The sequence below is a fragment of the Lissotriton vulgaris genome, chromosome 3_1 (genome assembly GCF_964263255.1).
Source record: "Lissotriton vulgaris chromosome 3_1, aLisVul1.2, whole genome shotgun sequence".
NCBI classification, from domain to species: Eukaryota; Metazoa; Chordata; class Amphibia; order Caudata; family Salamandridae; genus Lissotriton; species Lissotriton vulgaris.
Genome location: NC_141689.1, coordinates 1,620,508,940 through 1,620,523,681, shown reverse-complemented (window position 1 = coordinate 1,620,523,681; position 14,742 = coordinate 1,620,508,940). Strand labels below are relative to the sequence as shown.

The 14,742-nt window shown below is 41.7% G+C and overlaps 1 protein-coding gene across 2 annotated transcripts in view; it reads right to left on the bottom strand.

The window, feature by feature from the left end:
- SVEP1 (sushi, von Willebrand factor type A, EGF and pentraxin domain containing 1) overlaps positions 1–14,742 on the bottom strand; it is a 1,018,759-nt gene that overhangs the window by 277,320 nt on the left and 726,697 nt on the right. The window contains exon 31 of one of the 2 annotated variants that reach the window (XM_086962106.1): positions 1,806–1,922. The exons of the other annotated variant lie outside the window; for it this stretch is intronic. Within the exon in view, the coding sequence (XP_086818232.1) occupies positions 1,806–1,922 (117 nt within the window). The remainder of the gene's footprint in view (positions 1–1,805; positions 1,923–14,742) is intronic. 2 annotated transcript variants of the gene reach the window in all.

Sequence of the window (14,742 nt, the reverse complement as noted above, 5' to 3'; positions counted from 1 at the left end):
ATCCAGCAAAAGTGACGTTGCTTCCAACAAAGCCAACTAGAACATCCACATTATAAACAAAATACATGATATGCACTGTCTGCTGGGTAATCAATGTGAACATCTGAGGATTTTTTTAAAATATTGGATAGACAACAATGCAAAATGATTTTTGGCAATCCATTTTTAACATTTGTAAAACTTATGTATCTAACTTATTAATGTCAAATAGGTGTTATTTTAATACAAGTAATATCTTTTGGTCTATTTTCCATTTCAAGTGATTTTTATGAAATTGTATTAATTTTAATATATATCTATATATTAAAAATAGTGTTGGAGTATATAACAACTTTACTATATCATGTTCACATTTTTCCCATGTTTTGTGTGTATGTATTTAGATATTTGCATAATTATGTTATTTTTGAATTATGTCAATGGAACATATTTAAAAAAAAAACATAATTAGGTACATATCTAAATGTCCATGGAACATTTGTAAACCTATAACATTGACATATTGCACTCATATTTTGCAGATATGTCCATTAATCACCCCAGGCAAGAAGGAGAAGGACATGTATAGACCAGTGTTTGTGCATATTGTTGACGTGTCCTTCTCCTTTGCTGAGCTTTTGGGGTGGGGGGCAACATTTTTATATTAACAAGCAAATATGACAAACCACAATTGATGTTTTTCTCCATACTGAGCTTTTATTAAGCCACATCTTGTAAATTTTCATGAACTGTGTATTGTGTGTGTAGACTGGATGATTCAATTAACAGTTATGTATGCAGTTATAGTTTGATAACAAAAGTTATATTAGCAAGAATTTATTTGACTCATTCTTTTTATTCATTATTTACTTAGGTTGAAAAAAAACTTCGCTTTATTTTGAAAACCTTAGGCTTCTCTGAAAATAAGTTAATTTGTATGTTGGATGAGGAATTAAGGATGAGCTAAAAATTAAGTTAGAGTCCTTTTTTCAGACAACAGTTCATGAGTGGATGATAACTGTGGGGAAATAAGGTGGATAAGGAGAATAGTCCTGACACTTACTTCAGGGCATTACCTTTTGTGTCTCCTGGTGGCACATTCTTTGGTGTTGTCATCAAGCCAGCCAGAAGAATGACCCCTCCTAAGGGCCACTGAAGTAACATGAGTGTCAATGGGAGGGGAAGGGGGATGGGGCGTGTGACAGGTGGCTCTGTGTGCAGCAGGGCCCCGCTTTCCATGAAGCTAACAGCTGAAGATATTTTTGGGAACAGCTGGCAGCAGATGGTGATTGGACAAGGAAAGTGGAAGTTAATTCAGACACTGTCGCAGGCACTGCTAACAAGTCATCCTTCATCCCCCCCCAGCAGGCAAAGTTTGGACACTCAGGTGACATTCCGTGAGATAATTATGGGCCCTCTGAATATCATTCGGGCCCTTATCAGATCATCCTTTAGGAATTCACTAAATAGCCCCAGCTTATTCTTCTGCTGCATAACTGCTCCCATCAACAAAAGACCTCATGGGGTTGACATTAATAAATGCAACCTGAGCATCCCTCGCCCGGGCAGCTCCTAATCCAGTGCTTTCCAAACTGAACTGTGTTGACTAGTACGCCACAGGTGTAGTTTGTCCTGGCTGCACAGCAGATAGTATGGCTGTGGTTGTCCCAAGAGCCAGGGTAGGAGTGGCCCCAATTGTTAGGAGTATGGGGCACCAGGGGCTTGTGAGGGCCCTGATATCTATAATGGGGACAGGACTCTGTTGGATGCAGTAGATCGTGTGTCATAAGGGAGAATGAGAGACTAGAGGAACCGGTCACACAAACCTGATAGGCTAGGCTGGTCTTGAAGATTATTCTCATCAGCAGGAGTGCTGCTCCAACTGAAGGCTTGTGCTCTTTGCATTATAGTTGAGGCTGATGACTGAGATCTTGCTCCTTCACCTTGAATAAAACAAAAATATATTTATTAATAAAATGATTGTTGATTAAAATTGTTATTACACTTTTCTGTTGAACACTTTGACTTTATTGATATCTATATTGCAAACTGGACATCAATGATTTTTGTTACACACTACTGATGGAATTAAGGGTTCAGATAAAACATTTGTGTCATATTACAAATAATTATTGTGAAAAAGATTAATATAGAGTGACGTAGAGTGATGTGGAGGTTCATATGACAGAACCGGCCTAGTGTGTATAAGCCATAAAACCTACAGTGTTTGGCTCTCCTGTCCCAGGGTCCATCATAATATGCCTTAGCAACACTGTGAAGCAGAATCCCTCAAATGCTTGGCTGTCAATATTAATAATGTTGAACAATCCTAGGCTTCTCATGGAGGTTAGTAAGGACATACGACACCCTCTGATTGCAACATACAAACTATAAAATAATATAATATAATATTAATATAATATAATAATTATGTAGATTTACAATACTACCTATTGATTCTTAATCCCAAAAAAGTGCTATATAGTAATATTTATAATGCAGTAACCCCTTTGCAGATTTCTGGTAGGCAATATGCGGGTATGATTCAAAGGCATCTAGGTTAGCTGATGCCCTATCGCTCTAACAACCCCCTTTTGTAGAAATACAAAGTGGAGGTGCATCTCTACACCTCAGTTCTTACTTACCATCTTTGACAGCATTTTTCATACAAATTGACAAACAATCTCTGGGCATCAGGTGGCAATGGTGTCCATTCCACTGACAATCTGTTGTTAGCAGAGGTATGGTGTGCCAACGTTTAGTGAGGCAGCTAAACCACTCTTGTCAGGAGACGCAGACCACTCTGCAGGGCATTTTAGTAACATGTATACATTGCTCTCTTGTCACTTCATTGTAGGTGAGCCGGTGCACATGTGTACATTTTTAGAATAAAAATGATTAGTTATTGCACTTTTTAATGTATATCCTACTCATTGTTATGTGCAAGGATAATATGTGCTAAGTAGAATTACTTAGCTAACATAATGACTTACCTTCACTAAGACTCCACTTGTCCATACATTAGCTTTTAAGTATCATTTGAATCATGTGTGTTTGGTAAAAAATAAAAAATAAATAATAAAACTATTTACATATTGTAGAGACACGTTAATTTAACACCCATAACTCGAACATTTTTGTCCTGGTCACATGGGTTCATTTGCCCTTAGTTATACTTACCTACATTTTTATTTTGATATTGTAGCCAATCAAAAGAAAAGGTATGTGTTGAATGAAAATGATAAAAAAAAGGCTGTGTATTATTACTTGACAGATGTTATTACATAGGGGTGTGTGCTTTGTTGTCCCAATACAAGATCACAGCAGTTTGACTGAGTTACCCATATGAGTTGGGTTAATGAGAAGGTTGCACCAGGGTGAGTAAATAGAATCAATAATGAAGTGAGTTGTGAGAAACATTAGGTACCCTACTTGTGTGCATAGGTTGTCATTATTGTAGAAATTTGTGTTAGGTATTAGGGGTGTGAGAGTACCGAGATGGTGAATTAGTTATTGTGAGAAATCTAGTGTTTCACTTACGAATCAGTGCTTTACCTACAACTACAATGATGCTCTTAACATGAAGTACGGACAACACATTCTCCTCCCACGGCATGCGGGTGAGGGACACAGGAGAACCACCACCAGTTGCTAAGACCTCCTGCTCTTCCATGGATGCAAGGAAACAGACTCCCCCGCAGGTCTTTCCACTGTTTGCAGATGTCTTCCTGTGAGCTTCTGGTGTTGGAGATAGCATCCAGTTTATCCATGATTCAGATCCTCATTTCGCTTTTCTGCTTCATGGTTGTTGTCTGAACTAGTGCTCGAAGCAACGGGACTCAACTCCAGTTATGTAATGCATCATTGCAATTAACTAATTGTCTGAGAATCTGGAGGCTCTTCTTTTAGTCATCACTATTTTTGGGAGTTGTGGAGCTCTGCTACTGCAGTCTGTGTTGTGAGTGCATGAAGCTGCAGGTGTTGTTTGTGAGTAGGATGTGATCAGGTGAGTGGTGACAGTTGTGTCTATCAACATTGAGGGACACGTCCAACATCAGAAAGTTAGTCTCTCATTGCTGTCCTCCCACATGAGGGTTCACCATCCCACTTGGTGGGCAGATATGAAGGACGTTGACAGAATGGTGTCTGTTAAGATTGGATGTGGGGGGGAGACGACAGAGAACTAAAGTTCAGCCAACAGACCATCCTCATCTTAAAGATGGTAGTCCGTCAGGCCAAACACTAAACACAGCGACAGCGTGACCGGTGGATGAGATCCGCCATGACGGAGGTACAGTGGTCCATCCACCAAACTCTAGATCAGGCCCATAATATTTTTAAAAGTTATACAAATAGTAATTTATTTTATATCATTGTGTTGTATTTCAAAGATTAAATTACATGATTTAAAAATTGCATGAAAAGGTGTCAAATACATTATAATTATATTTCCTTTGAGAACTATCAATTATTTGTAGAGGTATTTGTTCTGGATTGATTTATGTGGGGATTTCTGATTTGTTCATGGTAGAGTAGGCTATAGTAAAGTTAGAGCAATAGTTTCTAGGTAGTATAATCCTTGGTTCTGGGAGCAGGATTTTGGGAGATGCTATTTTATGCATTTGCTAAGTTTGATTGGAAGGATTTAGCCAACTATTGGGCTAGGGCTTGCTGTTGGTGTAGATTATTTTTCTTAAAAATGTTTATAAAATGATGGCGGGTAAGGTGGCTTCTTCCAAGAGTCTTTCGGAAGGACTTAGGCCACCTTTCCACTGCATTTTTTAATTTACAATACTTTGTTAGGGTTGCTGACAAGGTATGTTTGGCTTCAATTGGTGCCTTTGCCTAAGCATCTTTGAGCAGTCTAAAAAGAGAGTTACTTTCTTTTCAGGTGTTTGGTAGATTGGTGATTCTTGAAGATAGTAGTATCATTTTGCCATGTCAGTTGATGGGGCATATTCTAGCTCTATCCGTTTTTTGATCTCAAATGCAAATTGAGCATTTGTAGAGTAGTCAATACTTTGGGTAGATGTTTTGAGATGTTTCCCCAAAACCTGTTTAAAATGGGGTTAACATCATTCTATTGCACTGCAGTTTTAGATTTTAAGGACTGTTTGAATCATTGCCTGTTCAAAATCTATAAACACTATTTGGGGCAGTAATTGCTAGTTTTTCATCAATAATTGTATAGTAAGTTGTAATATGTACTGCTTTGTTTATTGGGCATACATGCATAAACTTTATTTAGCAAGAATGGAATGCTAGTGTTGTGATTATGGTTGTAGGTAGTGTACATCTGAAAATTCATTATTTTCATTATCATATGGAATAAAGTTATCTTTATTTTTAGGTGACCAAGCATATTTATCTCATTAGATCGTTTTGGGGAGCCATGGGTTGTCTTTCGGTTCTTTTAGTTATAGTAATTATTCTCCTTAAACATGGAAAGGAGAGCCCTTGTGCCGTTACTTCTTCAGGGACTTTAGAAATAAAGTCTTTATTTATAGGTTGTCAGTCTAGATACTCAGTCAAAAAGTTGTGAATATCCCATCCGCCACATTAGGTATAGACTATAATGCATATGTAATATAGCGGAATGGCCGTCTGCCTTAAATATAATGGAATATCCCATCATTCAAACTCTAAATAGGGCCCATCGTTTTTAGAATTGGACCTATTGGTGCTGATGAGCCGGTGTTTGCTTCTTTGAAGTGTTGGACTTTACTACAAATTTTTACTTCCGCTATATAATGTAGATGATTGTGTTCTTTCACATTCTCAACAAAGCAATTTGTGTAGTTGCAAGACAATAACAGCCATTTCAATAATATTTATTGTACTTTCAGCAGGTCCCTTCTTTAGTAGTGCTCTATTTAGTATAGGTATAACCGGTATATGTTAAAAGGGCTTTTCCTTTCTATGTTGTGTAGGTAGCTATATTGGACATTTTAGAATGCTATAAATTTGAAAACTATTAATGTCATTTATTATTTTAAAATTGTTTTTAGAATTATTAGGTTGAGCATACCACTTTATGCCATTTTGCATCACATACTCACTTTTATTCTTATTATTTGCTGCCATATTCTTGCTTTGTGCAGTACTTCAAAGCTGATTTCTTGTATTTGGTTTTCAGTCTTTTCAAGGTTTGTTCTGTATGGTATATATATAAAAAAGAAAATAAATTTATTTATTTTTGGTTAGTCTGACTTATGCAAATTGTATTTTCCACTGGTTTTGTGGAATGTTTTATTTTGAAGAGTTATTAAACTTACTTTATTTCTAGAAGCAGTTCTCTTGCTTGAGTAGAGTAGGTTTTCAAGGTGCTGGAGTGCCTGCATTCAAGCTAAATGAACATCTTCTTTGCTATGTGCTAGCAGCGCAGCAATTTTGTTGTTGTGGTATTTGCTGTTCTCATTTTACACTGGTTTTATATTATTTCTGTTTTCTATTTGTCAATGTGGTTTTCATTTTCACTGGTTATAATTTTAATAGATAATGATTATTTTGAAAGAATACCTTATGTGGAGTGTGCTAATTAAATTGTTACTTACATGTGTTGCTGTATTTGCTGTATATTTGTTTATATTTTTGTTTTATTTTGTGTTCATGTGTGTTATTTAGTGTGTTTTTGCATTGTATTTGATATACATAACAATATTATATTAGGCAATGTTTGATAACGTGTAGTGCTGCAAACCAACAGCTGTGTACCACACTTAATAGTAAGCCCAGGAGAAACCGTCTTATTTCAGAAGCAAGTGTAGCTTACAAACAGGCCATAAAAAAGGAAGCTGACAATCAAGGAAAAAAAAATTAGAATGCCTAATTAAACGTGTAAGGATAAGGAGCCCAGGAGTTTTTAGAAAATTGGGTAACGGAAGGACATCAAACACACCACTGCCTTAAGGGTTAGTGTCAAAAATCAGTCCAGATAGGTGGCTGGACCATTTTAAACAACTTTATTCTTACAGGAATGACAGTGTGGAAGATCAAGGGGGGCGTGGTTTACCATCATGGCCGCTTAGACGTTTATCGGCGGAGCTCCTCACAGCGAGCCAAAGTTATGGAATAATCCTACATTAACCTGGCCCCCAAAATTATGTCCAAAGATCAGCCGAATAATGTGGGACCACACATTAACACGCAGTGAAGCCGTAATCCTGAAGTGACCCCATTGAACCGTTTAAGCAATACTGCAGCCTCCAAGTGACATCGGTGCCATTTTGACCCTCGGAATGCCGGAGACAGCAACTATGGTGAAATCTGGTGGCTTCTTAGTGATCCACCGCAGAGAAGGGGAAGCATAAAGATCCCAACGATAGACATTGGGCAGGTCGAGCGTCGGTGGCTGAAAAGTGCCCACGACAGGGTAATCGGAGCCCCGAGTGGAGGTGCCGTGGAGAGGGACCGTCTTTGGGGGTTGAGTGCAGACGTGGTGTGCACAGGGCTTCAACGAGCAGCTGAGAGGCAGGCCCTTACCCGCAATACCAGAGGTGACATTTTTTTGGCTTGTCGGCTCATGGGGGGGCAAGGTGTATTGAATTGCAATGCATCTGCCTCCATAGACGGGCTCGGGGTGAGACGGGGCTTGAAGAGTGACTTGGAGGGACACACGTTCAGGAGCTGTACATAGATTAACCCGGTTTCACTCCAGGAGACTTGTGCTGCCTCAAATGCCCCAAACCTGTTGAGGGGGCACAATTGTTTCCAAAGACCCCAGATCAGACCGGGATCTGATTGGGAAAGACGGTCAATGAGGATCCTTGGCTGAGGGGGATGCATTGAAATGGAGGAGGAACTAAGGCCCCGGAGCAACTAAATAAAGCACAAATGAGAACATCACGGGAGGGACTGCAGAGACCAGGCCACAAAAGGTGGGTTGTCCAATGTGAGACACAACTGGATCTGATACCGGACCTCACAGCGGACCGTGGTGAACAGAGAGCTGGTGCAGGGCCTAAAGCTGTTGGGATGGAAGCTGGAGGCCTAGCCTGAAGACCTTGGGAGTGGCGACACGGGCGGACCTCACACCCGGTTGAAATTAGCAATACACGGTGAAGTGAACCCACCAGTGATCATGGTGAAAGACAAGACAGTGAAAGCACAGGTGAACAAAATCTCAATCTATGCTCAACCTGTATTACACAGCTCTGAGACTAGAGACGAAGTAGCTGCAGGAGGAAATGCGGCCACCGAATAGAACACTGAGGACCCTCCCACACTAGCAGATGTCATTCAAGCCATTCAATCGACTAGAGATGACATGATTTAAAAAAATTATGAAGTGGCCATAGACGTGAACTTGCTGCGATGTGACCTGTGAAAGGTTTCCGACAGAGTATCCACCACTGAGAACGATGTGGGAACACTGCAGACAGAGGTGAAAAACCTAAGCACCACAATAGTTGAACTTAAAGGACAAGTGATAAGGCTGGATGGTAGGGCGGAAGACTCAGAGGGAAGGTCGAGGAGAGGCAAACTGAGGTTTGTTGGATTCCCTGAAAGAGCGTAGGGTCCCTCCATGGAACTGTTCCTTGAGGACTGGATAATCCAGGAACGTTGACAACTTGACAGTCAGTTATACTTTGAGAGGGCGCCAAGTTCCGGATGAATTAGGGTCCTTCAGGATAGCACACTGCAGACCTCCTAAACAGAGACAGTGCCGGAATCAGTTGACATGACACCCGACCCGGAGACTGGACTGGCATTGGAGGTCCATCCAATGAACATGGATAAACACTGAAGGCCGAATGCGTGAGAACCAGTTGCACAGATAAGTGTCCAGTTGCTAACCGTATCCCGGTGTGGTCCACGATAGACTTATAATTGGTAATGCCATGGGCTGATTCTTTGTATATGTTAATTGTTGGGTTAAAACATAATTATAGTAGGGGCAGGGTGGCCAAAAGACAGCGACACCCCCCACTAAAGTTCAGACCCGACTGGGATGCTAGAGAATAATCTTGTGCCCTGAAGTCTGTTCTCCTGCACAGCAATCGATAAGGTTTAGCTACCTGGACACTAACTAATGTCGAATTTATTTCTAGACCTCGGACATTTCGGCTAAGAACTCTAAAGTTCCACATGGGTAGGGAGGGAGGGAGGAATGGGGCGGTATGTGCTATTTTTTATACTGGTTGTATGGCAAGCATCGAAATTCATGCAACTGTCCATGGGGTGGGGGAGTTGGGGTTGTTCAATTGAGAATATTTTTAGAGGTTGTTGGGAAAATCTCAAGGTCGTAGGATGCTAGATTCATGTCACACAGACAACCAGGATAAAAGCCAGATAGGCATGGGGGAAAGATGTAGAGATGAGAAACAAAGCAGGAAACAATCATGTCTATGCAAACTTTGAAACTACTTAATTGGAATATTCGGGGATGGCGGCCCTTGAAAAGCGTCATAGAGTGCATGCATTCTTGAAATGATATAAAATAGCGATAGCCGGGCTGCAGGAGACATATGTCTAGGGGAATACTATTTCAAGTATACGGAAAAGGTGGAGGGGGCAGTTATATGACACCTCGTACTCGGGTTTTGCACGAGGAGCCTTGGTGTGGGGGGCACCTGGGGTCCCGTTCCAGCACCTACACCATGTTCTTGATCCAGAAGGGAGATATGTAATCCTTCACGGGAAATGGAAGGGCAAAGTACCCTGTATTGTTAACATTTACATTTACACCCCTAACTTATACTGTCCCGATTTCTTTCCGTCAATATTACAAGCAGCAACGCCACACATGGGGGCAGAACGTATTATTTTTGGGGATTTCAACTGCATCTTCGATGCAACACTGGACAGGGAGCCCCTCAGAGACAACACCAAGCCTCGCATGTCGAGGTCGCTTAATACCATAATGCAAGGCATGCACCTTAGAGACGAGTGGAGGGCCCACAATGAGCTGCCTAAAGTGGGAATTAAATGGGTCAGGTAGTGGGAATGAAATGGGTCAGGAACGAAGTACGGTATCTGGGGATAAAATTGGCACACACGCAGGCAGTCTATTTGGAAAATAATATAGAGGAATGCGTGGAGGGCATTCAAAAATTGATTGCCTTTTGGAAGGAGCTTCCGCTGTAACTGATGGGTAAAGTAGCATGAACAAAAATGGTTATTTTACCACGCTCTCTGTATGCTTTACAAACACTCTCTATCGAATTCCACAGAAATACTTCATGCGACTAGAGCGTTTATTAGAAGATCTACTGTGGGGATCGAAATGGAAAAGAGTGATGCTAGATACCTTACAGAGGACATGGAAGCAAGGAGGACTTGAGGTCCCCCGACTAGAACTATTCTATATGGCTATTCAGCTTCCACATGAGGTCCACTGGCTGGATGACCAGGATAACTGGCAGAATCAACTACTGGCGGGAACATTCCGAGGGTTCTCACTCACAGAGCTTCTCATGTTGGGATCTAGAGTGCCGGAACCCTTCCCGTACATTATATGACATGTGGCTGCGACTTGGGAAATGGCAATAAAGAAGGTAGTAAAAAGGGCACCTTACACTCCCGATGCCCCGCTATGGGTTGTGCAGCCTTTTAAAAAGATAGGATAAACAATGTCAATTACTAAAGGGACAGAAGGAGGCTGCCACACAATGGGAGTTTTATACACCGCCCAGCGATTCCTAACAAAGGAGGAGGCGGAAACTATGTTTACATTGGGCAGAGGGCAATATCTGCAATATGCAAAAATCTCTGCGGTGGCTCGTGAGCTATGGCCGACATTCCCACAGGAGCTGTGCATTACGATAGTTATCCAAACAATAATTAATATGGTGGAAGGACGTAGACTGGTCTACAAAGCGCTCAGAGAGGATCTTCCTGCTGTTCCCCTTCCAATACATGCCAAATGGGACGCTATACTGGACGAACCCCTGTCAGAGATGCAATGGAAGAAAGTACATGAGGGGGTCAAACAAATCAGCTCTAACACTGGATTACAACTCACACAATAAAATATTGTGCATCAAACTTATCTAACCCCGCAAGTGCAACACAAAATATATCCAGACCGACCCGACAACTGTCCGAGACGCTCACTTTATGGACATGATATTGGATTGTCCGGAGTTGACTTCCTATTGGGGGACTTTTGAGAAAGATGTAGGCTCAATGAAAAAGTGAACCCTTGGCTCTCCTATCCCAGAGTGCATGCAGCGCTTAGTGGAGCTTTCAGCAGAACAGAACAATAAAAAAAAATGCAAAAATGTAAGACACAGAAAGGCATTAGCAAAACAGAATATAAAATGTAAAACACAGTAAGTCAGTATGCACTTTTTACATATCAGTGCATTACACAGCATCAGTGTCTATTTTTGGTGATAAATAAAGTAATCTCACTCAACATCATGATACAGAGGTTATTTTCAAAAATATTTAAAAAACTAACACTTTTGTAAGGGTTAAATCTGAGTGGGGAGTAAGCATGGGCGAATTTTGGGAATTCGCGATCCGCGAATTTGCGGATTTGCAAATTTGCGATCCGCAAAATTCACGAATTTGTGCGAATTTTTGTTTTTTTGCACGTTCGCAGGGTTTCTTGCATGTTCGCGGGGATTTTTGCGTCTTCGCGAGCCGCTTGCATTGCGAAGTTACCCATGCAGTCGTTTATGGGAGAGGGAGAGATAGATAGATAGATAGATAGATAGATAGATAGATAGATAGATAGATAGATAGATAGATAGATAGATAGATAGATAGAGAAAGAGAGGGAAAGAGAGAGGGAGAGAGAGAACGAGAGAAAGAAAGAGAGGCCGGATCTCTGAAGGGCCAGATTCCGGAGTTGCCCCTACAGAACATACAGCTTTTTATTTTTAGCAAAATGCATATGAAAATTGTGCTGTAAAGGTCTCTTTTAGTTTAACCCCTCCTGACAACTCAAAATGGGTGTATTTGCCATCCTCTCCCTTCTTCCTGTTTTTTATATCTGTAAGTGCTTCCTGATGAGGTTTAATTCCTTGGACAGGTGCCTCGTTGCCTACTTGTAACTATTCTCTGACCCTGCTTCAAGGGTCAGAGCAGGGTCAGAGAATAGTTGCAAGTAGGCAACAAGGCGCCAGGAAGCAATTAGCAGCAGGTGTCCAAGTTGAAGTTAATTTGTTTGTAACCCTTTTGTAATAGGGTACAAAGAAATTAGTTTCAACTTTTGCACCTGCTGCTGTAACCCTTGCTTGGCTGAAAATTCGTCCCCGCTGATTCGCGGATTTTACCGCGATTTCGCGAGATTCGCGTATCGCGAAATCGCGGAAAATCCGCAAATTCGCCCGCGAAACGGATTTTACGCCCACCCTTAGTGGGGAGCTCAACATAGTGGGGGCCTAACTATGCCTTCAAGGCCATGGGGGGATAGTTTTCAGAACAGTGCAGTTGCCGCGGGGTGTGAAAACAGCGTGTAGGACCTCTACACCAACTGCAACCTAATTAAACCAGTTGTGTGAGCTGTGCAAAAGAAATCAAAGGCACCCTGCAGGAAACATCACAAAGCGGACACTGCATCAGGAAAAAAATACAAGCTACAGGAAGGGCATGGATGGGGGAGTGGTGTGTGTGGGGGCACCCAGGTAAAACAGAAAGTGCATGGCCCACTTTCAAGAAAATAAATTAAGTGAAAGTGCGCATGGCGTGCTAAACATTAAAAGAAGAGGCGCTCTTAATTAGTCATTGAGGGAAGCATCCCGGGAGTGGAGTGTGCGGGGCGCCATGAAAAGCGCATGGCCCTCTGACAAAAAAAGAGTGAAAGTGAAAGTGAAAGCACGCATGGTGCCACACTGAAGGAAAAAAAAGCATTTGCAATACAAACGATCTCACATCTACGAGAGTTTAAGCTATTGTCATTTACAATGGCAATAGCTCAAACTCTGGTAAATGCGAGACCTCGGCTGCCATTGTCCCGGGCTGCTTGAAAGTGAAAGCAGGCATGGAGGCACCCACATCGCTCTTGTGGATCCCATCCACTGTGATGAAAAATCTGCAGCCAGCGTGAAGTGAGAAGGGAGCATATTTAAAAAAAAAAAAAAAGCGAAGCATCCACTTCAAAAGCGCAATGGCATAAACTAAGTTAACAAGACTGGAGGGGCCGTGGCAGCGGCAGGACAGGGGATCAGAGAGCCGGCCTGCAGCAGCAAATTGCACCTGTGAGGCCCGCTGCGATTTTTTATAAAAGCCAGGGGAGACTGCGGAAGATTGCCCCGCCCAACCCGACTGCCATGAGCAAACCAATTAAGCACGCAAATAAACGAAAGAGTTCCAACACAAAGACTTATTCCCACTAATAGCATGTTTACAGTAGTTAAGCAGTGCTGTAGAAGCGTTCCCACCCCCATAAAAGAGGAACTAACAGACATATTAACCTGTCAACACACAAGAAATTTAACAGACAAGCGATCAAACCAATGCAAGCACAATAGGTGGAGTTCCCCTAGCTATGCTAATTACTGAATGTCCCGGAGAGACAGCGCATGCACTGCCTAGGCTCGACCTTAATAGGGATCATTTTATCTTGCTTTTATGGATCTTGAGTGTGTTAATAGCTCCAAGTTATGGAATATTTTAATCCAGACAGGTTTGCCCCAGCCCTTGGTAGAATATTTGCATTCATTACACCACTGGGTCACCGCACCAATTGGATATGGAGCAGTGGGTGAATGGACTGAACCTTTTGACTAATCCTGGGGCTTACATCAGGGCTGTGTTTCAGCTCCTATCTTCTTTATCCTGTATATAAATGGTCTAAATTCTTTTTTAATCTCACAGTGGAAGAACTTGCCCAGGGTGAAATCTACCTTTGTCCCTGCCCTACTCTATGCTGACGATGCTTTCCTGCTCTGCCATATGCCAAACAACCTTCGTTGTCTCATAGATAATGGAGAATTTAGACCTGGAAGTTCAACATTGATACATTTCACTATATGGCTTGTGGTCAGCAAAACTGTAACATTAGACCAATCTCAATAAAGTAGAAAAACATAGCAAGGGTTAATGATGTTTCCTATCTGGGATATCTTTAATTCCCATAGTAGCTGGCTCCCCTGCATCTCAGACCGGTTACTCCGCTTTAATTACTCTGCTAGGGCCCTGTCTGGGCTGGTGACCAGTGTTGGCAGTAAACCCACACTCTCATTTCCCGAATTCTACCCACCAAAATGTCTTCCAGTTTGTATCTTTGGGGCAGTCATATGGGAGTATCAGGATGGTTCAAAATAACAGCAGGAGGAGAATGCCTTTTGTAGGTGGCTGTTAGTGGAGTTCTGGACTTTTTGGTACTGTCCAGAGGTGTCAGGGACAACACCCTAAGACCCCTGAGTTCTACCTGTCTCGGTGCACAAATAAACAGAAACACGGGCTTCTCGATGGTGGCGTCAAAGACCAAAGGTTTATTACTGCAGGGACACAGAAGTCACAGAAACTACACACGGGCAGATTCTAGGAGCCTGTTCCATTTGTACAAAGTGGGTTGCTCCTTAAATACAAAATTTTTAGCTTGGGGCAACATTCTTCACATGTTAGTATGTTTCTAAACCTTCATGTCCTAAACAATAAATATTTGGCGTTACACAAGAATCGTCAACAATATCTGATGTCAAAACATTACGAACGAGGGGTTCCCACTGTTCCATCATAATCCCATGTCAACTTTTCATTCAAGAGCCGGACCGCCTCATCGTAAATTTCGTTACCTCCCCCTAATAAAGGCCCAGAAGGAAAGGAGCAGAGCCAGGTGCAGAAGATAGAAAAGCAGGATAAGAGATG